General features: G+C 37.2%; 1 protein-coding gene across 2 annotated transcripts in view; it reads left to right on the top strand.

Moving 5' to 3' along the window:
• The window catches only part of LOC306873454 (ras-associated and pleckstrin homology domains-containing protein 1-like), a 69,068-nt gene that overhangs the window by 44,633 nt on the left and 8,149 nt on the right, over positions 1–16,286 (top strand). Inside the window, exons 3-10 of one of the 2 annotated variants that reach the window (XM_079422762.1) lie at positions 336–438; positions 2,406–2,989; positions 7,426–7,500; positions 11,018–11,095; positions 14,249–14,408; positions 14,516–14,637; positions 15,384–15,449; positions 15,784–15,927. In XM_079422762.1, the coding sequence (XP_079278888.1) occupies positions 336–438; positions 2,406–2,989; positions 7,426–7,500; positions 11,018–11,095; positions 14,249–14,408; positions 14,516–14,637; positions 15,384–15,449; positions 15,784–15,927 (1,332 nt within the window). The remainder of the gene's footprint in view (positions 1–335; positions 439–2,405; positions 2,990–7,425; positions 7,501–11,017; positions 11,096–14,248; positions 14,409–14,515; positions 14,638–15,383; positions 15,450–15,783; positions 15,928–16,286) is intronic. The other variant, XM_079422763.1, reaches the window with a different exon arrangement.

Genomic DNA, 16,286 nt, shown 5'->3' with positions numbered 1-16,286 from the left:
AAGTTTCTTTGTTGAATCAAAAAGTTTGAGAACCACTGATCTAATGTCACTAATATACAGGCCTAAGTTTTTTCATACTGTACATTATAATGTGATGCCTTATAGTCAAAATAGTATAACATTTTAATATCAGCTGTTTATCAGTTAGAGGCCATAACATTAAAAATAATTTTCGGCCAGAATTTAGTATTCTATTACTATTTTTAATTAATTGACAGACCTAATTTAGATACTTCATTTTTTTTTTATTGTATTGATGTGATGTATTGATGATTGTTTATGATTTGTCTGTCACGTCTTACCTGATCACCTTCCCCTGTCTCTCTGTAATGTAGAGTTTGGATGATGGGCGTCCTGAGAAAGTGCAGAAAGCTCCTCTCAGACAGGAAACAAACCTTGCCAATTTCTCCTACCGTTTCTCTATGTACAACATCAACGGTTAGACTACACCCAGGCACACATCACCTCTGATTACTCAGCATTCATTATCACTCAAAATCCCACTCAAAACGCCTTCACATGCTATCTGATATGGTGGTGCTGCGGCATGCTGCAGTTTTCGTCGATTATCATTAAACCACCAGCATAACAGCAGAATGCTTGTAATTATAGTTTAACATGCACAAACACTGCAGTTGAAAAGTTTCAGGTCTTTTTATGTTTTTGAAAGAACTCTCTTTTGCTCACCAAGGCTGCATTTATTTGACCAGAAACACAGTACAAACAGTAATAATGTGAAATATTCCAATTTAAAATAACTGTTTTCTATTGTAATATATTTTAAAATGTAACTTATTCCTGTTATGCAAAGCTGAATTTTCAGCAGCCATTACTCCAGTCTTCAGTGAACGGTAGCATACTTGAATTACAACCCGAATTCTGGAAATGTTGGGACGTTTTTTAAATTTGAATAAAATGAAAATGAAAAGACTTTCAAATCACAAGAGCCAATATTTTACTCACAATAGAACATAGATAACATAACAAATGTTTATCATAAAAAATGAGCTCATTTCAAATTTGATGCCTGCTACAGGTCTCAAAATAGTTGGGATGGGGGCATGTTTACCATGGTGCAGCATCTCCTCTTCTTTTCAAAACAGTTTGAAGACATCTGGGCATCGAGGTTATGAGTTTCTGGAGTTTTGGTGTTAGAATTTGGTCCCATTCTTGCCTGATATAGGTTTCCAGCTGCTGAAGAGTTCGTGGTCGTCTTTGATGTATTTTTCGTTTAATGATGGGGCAAATTTTCTCTATAGGTGAAAGATCTGGACTGCAGGCAAGCCAATTCAGCACCAGGACTCTTCTACTACAAAGCCATGCTGTTGTAATAGCTGCAGTTTGTGGTTTTTGCATTGTCCTGCTGAAATACACGTTGTCTGGAGGGGAGCATATGTTGCTCTAAAACCTTTTATATACCTTTCAGCATTCATATTGTCTTCCAAAACATGCAAGCTGCCCATACCGTATGTACTTATGCACCCCATACTATCAGAGATGTTGGCTTTTGAACTGAACACTGATAACACGCTGAAAGGTCTCTCTCTCCTCTTTAGCTCGGAGGATACAGCGTCCGTGATTTCCAACAAGAATGTCAAATTTGGACTCATCTTACCATAAAACACTTTTCCACTTTGAAACAGTCCATTTTAAATGAGCCTTGGTCCACAGGACACAACGGCGCTTCTGGACCATGTTCACATATGGCTGCCTTTTTAAATGATAGAGCTTTAGTTGGCATCTGCTGATGGCACAGCGGATTCTGTTTACCAACAGTGGTTTCTGGAAGTATTCCTGGGCCCATTTAGTAATGTCAATGAATCATGCCGATGAGTGATGCAGTGTCGTCTGAGTGCCCGAAGACCATGGGCATCCAACAAAGGTCTTTGGCCTTGTCCCTTACGCACAGAGGTTTCTCTGAATCTTTTGTTGATGTTATGCATTGTAGATGATGAGATTTGCAAATCCTTTGCAATTTGAAGTTGAGGAACGTTGTTTTTAAAGTATTCCACAATCTTTTTACTCACTCTTTCACAGATTGGAGAGTCTCTGCCCATCTTTACTTCTGAGAGACTCTGCCTCTAAGACATCCCTTTTATAGCTAATCATGTTACAGACCTGATGTCAATTAACTTAATTAGTTGCTAGATGTTCTCCCAGCTAAATCTTTTCAAAATTTCTTGCTTTTTCAGCCCTTTATTGCCCCCGTGCCAACTTTTTTGAGACCTGTAGCAGGCACCAAATTTGAAATGAGCTCATTTAGTGGATTAAAGTGTAAAATGTATCTGTTTAAACATTTATGTTCTCTGTTCTATTGTGAATAAAATATTGACTCATGTGATTTGAAAGTCGTTGAAAGTTTGGGTTGTAATTAAATTAATTAAAATTGTTCTCTCTGTATATAGAAGCCATTAACCAAGGCGAGACAGTGGATTTGGACGCCCTCATGGCTGACCTGTGTTCAATAGAGCAAGAGCTCAGCACTATCGGCAAACCCATGAGCAAGACCTCAGATGGCAAATCTAGACAGAGACCCACAGGCCGCTCGTCCAGCACCAAACAAACCGGAGGGGGCAGCAGTGGAGGAAGCACCAGCAGCAGCACCAGAGCTTCTCCCGCCTCCACCGTACGCGGTGGCAGCAGTCAGTCACGGCCCCTGGCCTCCAATTTCTCCCTGGATGATATAACCGCTCAGCTAGAAAAGGCGTCCCTGAGCATGGACGAGGCGGCGAGGCAGACTTCTGAATCTTCCTCGTCATCTTCCTCCTCATATTCATCTGCAACTCTCTCTCACCCACCTTCTAACGCACATCATCGTCGCACAGGATCGGTTGGGACGGTCAGTGACCAGGAAGTGCGATCCATCGGTCATTCGTCCAGGTCAAGCATCAACTCTGCCTCGGCGTCCAGCATGGATTCACTGGACATTAGAGGGCAGGAAAATGAGGCGCAGTCACAGAATCAGAGCCAAAGCCAGACTGGCACAGAGGTAACACACACACACAAACTTATTAAATCTTTTTTTCCATTTTTAATTATTTCATAGCTAGTGCTTAGATTTCAGACTTTAAGAAGAACTGGACGGTAACCATGACATGACTGGTCCATAGTGGACCAGAGGTTTATAAGGCATAAGAGACCATGCTTCTCTTTTCACTGTGAGAACCTCCGAGAGAATTTTCAGCAGATTGAAACATAGCAGAGAGAAAATTGAAAGCAGATGTGAAGGGCTCAAATCTAAAGCACAACACCAAAAAAGAAATATCCACAAAAGAAAAGGATAGAGCAGCATTGTTAGTCAACACAGAGATAATGGTCTCAATCGGGCCAGCTTTCTTTAGTTGGGTATTTAAAGTATAAAGTCAACATGAATTGTCTTTCACGACCCATTTTACATTCTTTTCATCTTTTAAAAAAAATCTGTTAAAGGGACATTCAGTACTTGCTCATTTAATTTTTACTTATTCTAATTTAAATTTACCCTTTAAGAAATAAATATTGTTGAGGAGTCATCTGAATGGGGTTCACTTACATGAGGAGACTGTACTTTTTTTTTCTTAATTTTTTCCCTTGTAATATGCGATATGTCACATGACTCATTAAAAAAAAGTCCATGAAGAGAGCCTTGCAGTAAATAGTAAACATTATATAAAGCAATTTTCGATTTCATGTTTACTTTAATACTTTATCATATCAGTTGGTCAGGGTCATTATTTAAGAGTTACTTGATATGGATGTCTGTGTGTGTATATGTAAGGAATAATTGACGACGGTCCGTTGAATTATTAGAAAAATAATGCACACGCTTCGTGGCCGCTACACCTCGGGTGTGCATTATTTTTCTAATAATTCAACGGACCGAAGTCAATTATTCCGCTTATACTACGGTTGCCACACCTCAAGACATTGATCAGATGATATATTTCAAGGCATTCGTCCGGTTTTTCTACTTAAATCGCTATTGTGAGTATGATTATTCCTTCCGCATCTCTTCCAATGCCTCCCTTGCTAATTCCAAAACCGTAACGGAGGCTTGAGCCGTTGATAGCAGACTAATGCAGTTAATACAGTTATTACAGTTAATAACTAAGTTATGAGAGGAGAGGGAGGGAGAAAGAGAGAGATTACCTCTGTGAGTCTCTCAAAAGTGTTCGGCAGCAATGTCTCTAACTTTAGTTATAGTGAAACTTGAAGTTCACTTTCTTCACGAACAGCGCCGTTGTTACCTCGCTTGTGAGAAGTCATGTACTTTAAGTTGTTAAACTATGTTACTGATAAAATCGTCAGAGTAGCGCTAACAACATTAGTGTTATAGAATTCACCATTGAATCATTAAAGCCGAGTCATCTCTTGGCTACCCACATACTTTTCACACACACACTTATTTACAACCAAGTTCTCACAAGCACACACTTAGCTTGTATAGTTCTTCAGTACTGTTGTCAGAACCTGGGAAGCCAATAAAACAGAAGTGCAATAAGTGCAATAAAACAGAAATGCTACTACACTACTCTTCTAACCACAGCGTTGCTCATCCGCACCAGGATGTACAGACCTAAGCACTTCTCAGCTAAAAATACATACTGTGGTTTCAGATGTAAACTAGCACTGTTTCACAGATGGAACAACATGATAGGATTTCATGTCTGCGTGTTAAGGAGAGTGTGCGCGCACATCTTGCTGTTGTAATCTTGCATGACATTATATGTGACGTAGAGACACAGACAGTGTGCAATAACACCTGCTTTGCTATATGGCTACGCTACTCTAACTTATTTGAATGCATGGTGTGTTGGTTTTGGTAACATCTTGTAACTGTATACTTACACTAAAAAGTTATATAGGAGCAACAGATGGCATAGCTTCTATAATGTCATCTATATTAATATGAAACAAGGGTTTTCAGTCACTGCTCTGTGGACCCAGGGGCTCCATGAAGGTACTGCAGGGACGATATACAGTATAAAACACAGAGATTGTCAAAACATTATATAATGTTTTAGTGAAAGTTATTTTCTGACCTTATTTATTTTGGAGCAGGGATCCATTGGTCTGTAAAGCTTGAAAACCCTTGTCATGTTCAATATTAGTTCAATTCTATGACAATATCTGAAAATAATTTGTAAAAACAAACAAAAACCATGTTTACAGTAAATATCTGAAAATGTAATTCTATCTGGAAAGGCAAGAGTAAATATTAAATACAGACTGTTTCTAAAATATAGCCAAATGCTTGCATTATTTGAGTCAAATGTGCAAGACTAATTTGATTAAATTACTTGCAGACTTTCTGTGCAAAGTTAAAATTCACATAAAGCTAGTAACTTTTTGTGGAACGATACCATAGAAGGGACATGACGTAACTATCTGCAAAGTATTGTTTACATGAAGCAAACTCACACCCACAGGATTTGCACCGTTAATGCCTAACTAGAAGTTCATCCACCTAGAACTATAGGCCCACTACTAAAATAACCATTTTGAGAACTTTACAGCTAGTACAAGCCCTTCAAAGGGATAGTTTATCCAAAAATGAAAACTCATCATTTACTCACCCCCATGTTCTTCCAAACCCATAAGACTTTTGTTCATTTTCAGAACATGAATGAAGAGATTTTGGTCCCACTATATATTTGTCCCTAATACCTGTGTACTTACATAGTAACTAGATGTGTACGTAGTATGTAACAAGAGTGTAAGTACATATTGGTACATAGTATCTACAGCTGTAACTACACACGTGTATAATGGTATGTGTAAGTACATATGTGTAACAGGACATTGGTAACAACACTTTTTTTCACTTCACTAAGTACTCGTGTAACAGGAATTATATACCTACATTTTGTAACAACTGTATGTATATGAGTAATTGGAACAATTTGATCCAGGGGGTGGAGATGGGTAGGTTTAGGGGTGGAATGGGATCCAGGGGGTGGAAACGGGTAGGTTTAGGGATATGTAAAGTTGGAGGAGTTGGATCTGAAGTTGGTGGAGTTGGTGCACCACTGTAATACCAGTGTACTTATCTGGTAATTCCTCAGGAACCGTCTACTTAATATAAAGTGTAACACTTTCTTAACCAAAAAGTGCTGTTAGTCCTGTTACACATTTGTACTTACACATACCATTCTGAGGGTTGTTACATGTGTGTGTGGTTACACAAACATTAGAGCTGTAGATACTATGTACCAATGTGTACTTGCACTGTGGTTACATACTACATACACATCTAGTTACTATGTAAGTACACAGGTATTAGAGACACAATACTAAGTGGGACCAAAATTTGTAATATTCTGTCATTTAGTGAGGTTTGTTCTTAAATATCAAGCAAGTGCGGTTGGGCTTCTGTTTACCATGTTTGGTGTGCTTTGTGTATGTGCACTGATCAATGTTTACGCGTCAATAAAAGACTAAATTAAATCTGTTCATTATATAAAGCAGTCATGGTTCTTCTGAAGAACTGGAACCACTCTTTTCATATGGATTATTTTACAACGTCTTAAACTTTTTGAAGATTCAAATTTTGGTTGCATGGACTTTCAGTGGATGAAACAAAATTAGAGAATATTAATAATATCGTTTGTGTTTTGAAGATGAATTTAAATCGTATGGGTTTAGAAAGATATGAGGGTGAGAAAATAATGACTTTTTAATTTACGGATAAACTATCCCTTTCAGAAAAATACAACATGCCCCATCGACTTTCATTGTACTTGTAATACTGTAAACTGGGGGACAAGTCAAAATTACTTTCTGTGCTAATCGATAGTATCTGTGGCATACTGTCGATTAGAACGAAATTAGATTCTGTTAAACCAAAACATGTTTTACAGCAAGAGTGGCAGCATATATTGACCCTTGCTTATGCATGCCTTGCTTTGCATTGTCTGCTGCATGATTAATGTGTTTGTTTGCACCTTTTCTGTATGTGATGTCACTGCCTCCCCCACCCCTTTTCCCAGCATGTCTCACTGCGAAGGGCCAATGGTAAAGCTACCAGATGGCATCTTGACTCCACCTCACTGGAGGGAGAGGTGGATCAAAGTACTGTAAGTGTGTTTGTGTGCGACAGGGGATATGTGTACACAGTATGTTCATTCTCAAAATACTGGTTCTTATATAGCTGTGATAATTCCAGGTCTCATAACGTCATCATTTTGGTGACACAATAGAAAAATGTAGTATATCAGGAGAGATTTATTCTCAGAAAGAACACAATATTTTGTATACGAAACAGTTCTTCTTTTATATATTTGTTTTCCATTCACATAATGCCACCTCTTTCTGATTTTGAATAATCAGGCAATGCTTCCACACTTTCTATGCTTTACCACAATCAAGTATGTATTTCTATAATTTTTGGAATCACTGTAATCATTACACTGATTAATCTGTTTGTCTTTTCCCTGCACCCTAAAGCACTCGTACCTGGACAGGGAGACCTCTCTGATTCTGAAAAACATTGCAGGAAAACCCTCTCACCTGCTGACCAAGGTGACGCCTCCTTTCGCTTGCTTGTTTTCTCTTCTCTGAATGCTTATGGTTTATTTTGGTTCTCCACAGAAAGCCTTTTAACCTCAGTCTTCTTGCCAGACTTGACACTTTGCTCCACCCACACTGCTTTCTTACATTGCTATAAATCCTATTTTCTCTTTGCTGTCATCTTCGTATGTGCACAGTTTTGCCATGTCATGTAAAGATAAAATCAGATCATCCAGCCTAAAGTGTCTATAACCGTTTTCAACCTACAGCACCTCTCTCTGAAGAGAAAGCAAGGATTATGTAGTTATGTCTTTTATTTTACTATTAACTTGCAAGTCAGGTTTTCTAGTTCATAATGGTCCGTTAGCATTCTTTGACTGTAGGTTAGACAGGTGTTTTTGTTTTGTTTTTATCTGTAGTATATTGACTTTAGGGATGTAGTAGTATGTTTAGAAACTGTGTTTTTCATTACAAATGTAAAGAACATCATTTTGGTCCTTGGTATTTTTAAAAAAGTGTATCTTAAATACAACAGTGATTTTTTTTTTTAGTATATAAAACAGGTTTGTAAAGAGGTGCTGGGTTTTTGAGCTGCATTATCAAAGTTATTTCTGGTTCTCTGAAGAAATGGCTGTTCATAACTTTTCATTTTAGGACCATTTCATTTTAAGAACTACAGTGGTGTGAAAAAGTGTTGGCCCCCTTCCTGTTTTTTTTTTTGTTTGTTTTTTTTGCATGTTTGCCACACTTTAATGTTTCAGATCATCAAACAAATTTAAATATTAATCAAAGATAACAAGTAAACACAACATGCCGTTTTTAAATGAAGGGGTTTTTTTTATGAAGGGAAAAAAAAAATCAAACCCACATGGCCCTGTGTGAAAAAGTGTTTGCCTTGAAGCTGCTACGGCCAAATTTATACGGTTTATTATTTTCTCAAGTTCATTTTGCTGCATTACAACATTATCGCAGGGGAAGTTGTGGCCTAATGTTTACAGAGTCAGACTTGTAACCCGAAGGTCGCGGGTTTGAATCTCAGGTCCGGCAGGGATTGTAGGTGGGGGGAGTGAATAACCAGCGTTTTCTCCACCCTCAATACCACGACTGAGGTGCCCTTGAGCAAGGCACCGAACTCCCAACTGCTCCCCGGGCGCCGCAACATAAATGGCTGCCCACTGCTCCCACTACTGTGTGTGTGTGCTTGGATGGGTTAAATGCAAATTCCGAGTATGGGTCACCATACTTGGCCACACGTCACTTCAAAATAAAAAAATCTAAATATATGTCACCACAATATCTTTGTAACTTGTTTTTATATCAGGTTGAGAGTAATCTAGGATAAGTTATTAAAATATTATAATTGTTGCATAGGTTGAAACATACCTTTAGTAACAAAAACAAGCGTTTTAAAAAATTGCTGACAATGCTACATGTGCTAACCACAGAACACCATTTTGGAAATGTTGCCATGGCAACAACAAATGCACACATTGTCACATGACTGAACCTGGGTGTTCATTTTATGTCATTTAGGGACTTCCTGAGTTGAAAGTGTGGACTAATCCTTTAAAAAGACCTTTCCAGATAATCACCAGTGTTTGTGACATCCGCGTCACCGTGGGTTCTTAAGTGGCAATTTTTCAATATACAAAATCTGAAAGCTGAATAAATAAGCTTTCCATTGATGTATGGTTTGTCAGGATCAGACAATATCTGGCTGAGATACAACTGTTTGAAAATCTTGAATCTGAGGGTGTAAAAAAATCTAAATATTGAGAAAATCCCCTTTAAAGTTGTCCAAATTAAGTTCTTAGCAATGCATATTACTAATCAAAAATGTAGTTTTTATATATTTACGGTAAGAAATTTACTAAATATCTTCGTGGAACATGATCTTTACTTAATATCCTAATGATTTTTGGCATAAAAGAAAAATTAATCATTTTGGCCCATGCAATGTATTTTTGGTTATTGCTACAAATATACCCAGCGACCCCAGAAGTTTTATTTATTTGTCCTGACATTAGACAAAGGCATTATCCATTTACACAAACTGAGGTGATGTTCTTGAAATCCCTCTGATTTCCTCATGATTTCATCAGACCTCTCAAACCGTGTATAGATGGGCTCACTGCAGGCTGCTGAGGCACAGACTCTCTGCTCAAACACAGACCCAGAGAAAACCAGAGAAAGGAAAAAGACTTCAAAGGGAATTTAATGCTTTTTATCGAAGCCTCTGCCTCGGCTGTTTGCAGAACTCTCCCATTCTCTTTCTCTCTGCATCATAAATATGCATCTGCCATTGTGAGTCGAGAGAGAGAGAAACTGTCCTTTCATATACCACACTTTTTTCCTTCCTCCTCCTTCATTCTATGCTTTTTATTGTATATTCTTGGTATATTAGGATCTTTATTTGTCTGTCTCTGACTTTGTATTTCTTAAACTACCAATAACCTACCTGTCCCGTTAGAAAAATTTGAAATCATAATAATAGTTGACTTGACACGGGTTCACTTAAAATCATTGTCCTTACAAATCCTGGGGGCTTCTTTAAATTAATGTGTAAAACAATAAATACAAGGCTTAGGCTTCGATATCATTCATCCCCACGGTACCCCCAAAAAGGGAGGTGTGTTCCCACAACCACAGAAAAAAGATCAGAGAACAATATCATCTACTTTTGGCCTCAGCTTTATTGGTTAGTGGAAAGAAGGTCAAAGAAACGAACCTCATTGATTGGCTGCTGAGAAGTATATGTACTTTCCAATTGGAGAAGAGGTACGAGAGGGTCTTTTATAGCTGATGGCGGCTTGGTCTGCTGGTGAGGGGGATTAAACCCTATGATTGGGCACGCTACCAGAGACATGCAGCTGTTTCACAGAGAGGGAGAGAGACAGTGAAGAGAGGGGGAGGTCTCAATCCCTCCCAATGCTGAGGAGTAGAGTTGTGTGTAAGGTACTCTGGGTGTAAAGATACATGAGGGGAAGCGTTTTCATCTGTGTGTCGCGGCCAATGCACAATTTGGCTTCACGCTCCTTCAGATTGATTTTAGATTATTTTTCGGATTATGTGAATGATTTTCTTCGGAGGCCATTTTTGCAGCTGCTCTGAAACTTCAAATGGAAGTACCTGTCAGGCCTTGACATAGCTGGGGTTTGTGATGAGAACATTCATTTAATGGATTTCTGAAACAATTGAGCTGGTACAAATCTGTGTATCTCTTAAAATTTGTATTGAATGAATGAACAGCCATTTCTCTAAGGAGCCGTTAACATGAATGGTGGTTCAGGAGGGATCGTGTAACTGCCTTTTGTGTTGCTGGTTGATCAAACTTTGCAAGGGTTTAGGGATTGCTTTAAAAGGTCAGAATGGATGTGATGGCTGCATGTTGGAGAGGGCAGGTAAGTGAAAAACCAAAACCCACCTGTCTGATTTCGTACCTCAGTAACGGATGACACTACTAGCAGACTGTTGGTGGAATACTATGCGAGTGTGTTTCTTTGTTAACATGTAATTGTATCATTCACAGGAAGAACAGGCTGCCAAAGCAAAGGCTGAGAAAATCCGTGTGGCGCTAGAGAAAATTAAAGAAGCCCAGGTTAAAAAGGTGAGTCAAAGCCCCTGTGAATCTCTGGTCTGAAGGGTCAGTAAACTTCCTCTTTCACTGCATGATGTAGCCCTTCACACGCTCTAGCTGGAGAATTCAGAATGAATGCACAGTAGAAAATAGGTCACTCGTGTGTCTGTGAGTCTCTGTCTGCTTAGAAGGGAAGATGCACAAACAAAATGTCGGTGAGGCTTTTGCATCAATTTACTTGTTAAAATTTTTCTTTGTGTTATAGCTTTTCAAACTGGTCTAAGGTTTGTGTTAATTCTTGAGAGACAATCTATCCTATTACACTATTCATCTGAAAAGAACTGTCAAAATAGATGCCACCAGGCACATACTAATACCAAGTGAATGAATTAGACACAGTACAGTGATTGGCCTCTGTAGCTGAGACAGATGACTGTTTCCATTCATTGTGTGTTTAGAGAAATCTGACAGCATTGAGCAGTAATGGTGCAGTGAGACTGATACGGAATGATACTGCGTCAAATGCACTTTAAATAATACAATAAAAAAATAATTTAATAATATGCAGTGGACCCAAAATCTGAGACCCCTTTGAAAATGAAAAGCTGGAAATTAGAGATTTTTTTTTTTTCAATATATAAAACAAAAATAAAATAAACTAACAAAGGGCACATTGAAAAAAGCTAATTTATGACATTGACCATGTTAACTAAAAAAAAGGTCAGAATTTCTTCCATTTAAAAAAACCCAAGACTATCTTCAGAACATATTCATATCATTCTGGATAACAGTGATCGTCAGGTTTTGCTCTTGTGGAGTCTATGACAGCTCAACTTTTCATTCAAATAGCTGATGATATAATTTGTAAATTGAAATGAAAATATGAATTAAGAAATAAAAAGAAAAAACTTTTTGCAAGTGGTCTCAGATCTTTGGGCCCTATTGTGTATCCTTGTGGAGGAAAAAAACTGCATGTAGTGAATGTTAAAAGATTTTGCAGACTGAATTAAAGTTGATTTGGCTTGAAATTAGTGATTGCTCTGTCAAAATAAGCCTTTCCTGCATTTATCAGTTTGTTACGTTTCTGAGTTTATACTCAATTGTTTCATTCAATTGAAATATTATTGCACAATGTGATAGATTGTTTGTGCTGAGGTCAAAGAATGAGGGCAGGCAAGATATGTCATAGTGCGTGTTTGTAGGAGCATATGTGTGTGAGGAATGAGAGCATAAATTAGCCCTGTGTTTTCTGCTGAGGCCAGGCTTGGAAAAGTGCCACATGCTCCCTAATATTCTGATGGCTTTCAGGACCCCTGGCAGGGCTTTCTGTTAATCTGCCTATGCAACACTTTCTCTATCCCTTCTCTTCATTCCTCGCTCTCAAGAAGAAAGAAAATGGGGTGTGAAATAGAGAGGGATGAAAGCCAGTTGTCAGTCCTGTTCCCAATTAGTCTTTATTAAAGCCACATTTCTGAAGATCGACGTCATATTCCAATTCAGTCAATATAAATCTTTAAGCAAAGTCAAACATTCAGATTTGAACAACATATTTGTAACACACTGTACTAATTATTGTTTTTTTCCTTCTATATAATATCCCAACAAGTGCACAAGCTTTAGATGCATGCCACGATTTTCTTGAATTCTTTACAGACATTTATTTGGTTATCTAAAACATTTAAATTTGTCAAAACTGATTAAAAGACAGCACCAAAGTAAACCAGATGTTAGTATATATTTCATTTTATGAGACTTATGTAGTCACCAAAGAACAACCAATTAAACCATATCTGAACCACATTATATCCAGGGTTGAAAATTAACTTTTTCACTCACTCAGTTTGGCTAATACATTTTTAAGTTACTGGCCAGAACTTAGGTCACACTTCATTTTAAGGTCCAATTCTCACCATTAACAAACCATTAACTGCGACTTTTTCCTCAATAAACTTCTAAATTTGCTGCTTATTAATAGTTAGCAAGGTAGTTAAGTTTATGTATTGGGTGGGGTTAGGGATGTAGAATAAGGTCATGCAAATAAACAGCCAATATTTTAATAATTGGCATGCAAATAAGCAACAATCGGTAGTTAATAGTGAGAATTGGTCCATATGTTACGGTTTTATGAGTCACTGCTTAGATTTTAGCATATTCATTACAATTCTGAAAATAGTGCCATAAACTGAATTCTGTTTGTGAGAAAATTCTCAGTGATTGCTCTTAAAAAGCAACATTTATTTTGTTGTAAATTCCAAATTTAGCTCACTCCAAAATAAATGTTTGATGGTAAACATGTTGACGATTAGCACATAGGCAATTCATAAATTGATCAGCTGTTTCCTCACAAAAGTCAGTGTACTGAACTCTCCTCTCTGACATCCATTCATAAACAGTCAGTCCATTTTCTTTTCCAAAGTAATTTCATGATGATAACATTCACATGCTGTTCGCATCTATATATTGATGGCTTGTTTCTCATTGCAAACAGCTGATTTCCTGGCAATGTACAGTGAAGATGATAAAGAGTGCTTTTGGTGACTGTATAGTGGTGCACTAAAGTCTTCAAAATGTAGAATTTATCATATGCCTAGACAGTGAGAACAGACTGAAAAAGTCTCTTCACTGTTGCGCTGTTTTGCTAATATTAAAGGCTCCTCTTAGAGATAAAATGGAGCATAATTTAAATAAAAAGTGATGAAACATAATATATAAATCACAACCTGGCAAATTGGCAAGGAGTTGGTTGTGTCTACTGCCACTGTTGATTTTTACTGCATTTGGCAGGTTGGCACGTGAACCTGTACTTGATTGTTTTGTGGTTTATTCGAAGTAGCCACCCTTTGGTTAGACTACATAGCTTGAGAAAAAACTCTGGGTATTTTTTCAACCAGCTTGACCAAACCAACAAACTTGAGGTGCATCCTGGGATGATTTTCAAACAGTATTGGTGGAGTTACTATGTTTACAGGCCATTTGTTTGCTACTTTTCTCCATCCCATTCAATTTATCCATTTCAAGGACAGTTATTAAACATTCATTTATTTTAGTAAAAACAAATTAACGTGGAGGTGTAATGTACTGTATATTTATCTACAGAATGTGACTTTCCATGCAAATTTATGTATAAATTTAGATGTACTGGAATGAACCAAACTTTCCTTTCCTATTAATCTTCTTCATCAGCTGGTGATACGTGTACACATGTCAGATGAGAGCTCAAAGACCATGATGGTGGATGAGAGGCAGACGGTCAGGCAGGTGCTGGACAGTCTGCTGGATAAATCTCACTGCGGTTACAGTCCAGACTGGGCCCTGGTTGAGACCATCCCTGAGCTACAGATGGGTGAGGATACATGCACATGCTTAAGATACCCTGTGAACCTGAGGGACAATAAGATTATGATTTTGTACCTTATCATTCTTGCTCACTCTTTCGATCATTTTCCTCAGAGAGAATTTTTGAAGACCATGAGAACCTGGTGGAGAACTTGCTCAACTGGACCAGAGACGGTCAAAACAAACTCATGTTCATTGAACGGATTGAAAAATATGCACTTTTCAAAAATCCACAGGTGAAGCTCTTTTTTTGTGACACATACAGAAAAAAATTCTTATTAAACAAAAATTCCAAATCTGTTTTAATCATAGATGCAAACATTATTAAGTCACTACTTAATTAGAAGTAGCCAAATTAGAAACATTTCGACACTTTTAAACCCCAATGTACATTACTGTTCAAAAGTTTGGGATCAATGTTTTTTTTTTTTGGTAAAAATACTTTTATTCGGGAAGTTTCAAAAAGTTACAGCATTTGATCTAAAGTGACAGGAAAGACGTCTATAATTTCACAAAACAATTAAAATAAAATCTGTTTCAAATGTTGTTCTTTTGAACTTTCTATTCTTCAAAAAGTCCTTATTTTCCACAAAAATATGCATCACAACTGTTTTCAACTTCAATAATAAGAAATTTTTGCTTAAGCAGAAAAACAGCATATTAGAATGATTTCTGAAGGATAAGGTTACACTGAAGACTAAACTTGTGGCTGCTGAAAAATCAGCCTTTCATTTTCAATAATGTATTGAAGTAATATTTCACAAAATTGTTTTTACTGTATTTTTGATCAAATAAATGCAACCTTAGTGAGAATTCTTTCAAAAATATTTTGAAATTTTACTGAACCTAAACTTTTGAGCACCAGTGCATATATGTATACACTCTGATCTAAAGATAGGTTTAAAGTAATAGTAATGAGCTTTGATTCTTTATATGTTCTATGTTGTCACCCTGATTGTTGCATGTTGTGTATGTTTTTAAGAACTATTTACTTGGGAGGAAGGAGACCTCTGAGATGGCAGACAGAAACAAAGAGGCATTGCTGGAGGTAAATTACACGTTATAATACAAATTATAGATTGATATCATATTGCAATGGTACATTTTCAATTAAACCAACTATCCCACTCAGAAAACCTCAAACACCTTTTATAAAGGCCTAGACTAACTAGCCTAACCTCTTATTGCCTGCTGTGCATACATGTTTTTTTTTTTTGCAAATACATACAAAAAGTTAATGTGACCCAAAGCCTTCATCAATGTTAATTTTAAAGTGTTGATTGTGATGTCCGACAGAGTTTACAGCTGTCTATATCGGTCAAGATAAAATTTCAGAGTGCTTGACCGTACGATGATGTATTTTCTATCTGTATGTCTTGAAGGAATGTTTTTGTGGAAGCTCAGTGTCTGTTCCTGAAATTGAGGGAGTCTTGTGGTTGAAGGAGGATGGCAAAAAGTCTTGGAAGAAGCGCTACTTTCTGCTGAGGGCATCTGGCATCTATTTTGTGCCGAAGGGCAAAGCCAAGGTCAGTGTTATTGTTTGTGTTTTATTTTTGTTTTATCATGTGATTTGGTATTATGTTCCCATTAAATGGTCACAGAACTTAATAAACTGGAGTGGAATTTCCTGTTTATGGATTCACTGAGGATACTCTACACAAACCATATGCTGTTTGTCATCCACTTACAATAAATCATGGGGATTTAATTCCCAGAAAGAACCCCGTGCCTTATTTTTTTATACAATATTCATGTTCTTATACAATTTCAATTCAGTCACAAGCATACATATGAACAATTCTTTCATGTTAGTATTAAATTCTCTGACATTTAAGGACATGGGCTTGTCTGTCTGTAATATGCTATTGCACAGACTCACTGATAT

Source organism: Barbus barbus (assembly GCF_936440315.1).
Source record: "Barbus barbus genome assembly, chromosome: 8".
In the NCBI taxonomy this organism is placed as follows: domain Eukaryota; kingdom Metazoa; phylum Chordata; class Actinopteri; order Cypriniformes; family Cyprinidae; genus Barbus; species Barbus barbus.
Note: the sequence above shows the minus strand (reverse complement) of the source record. Positions and strands in the feature narration are given on the sequence as shown.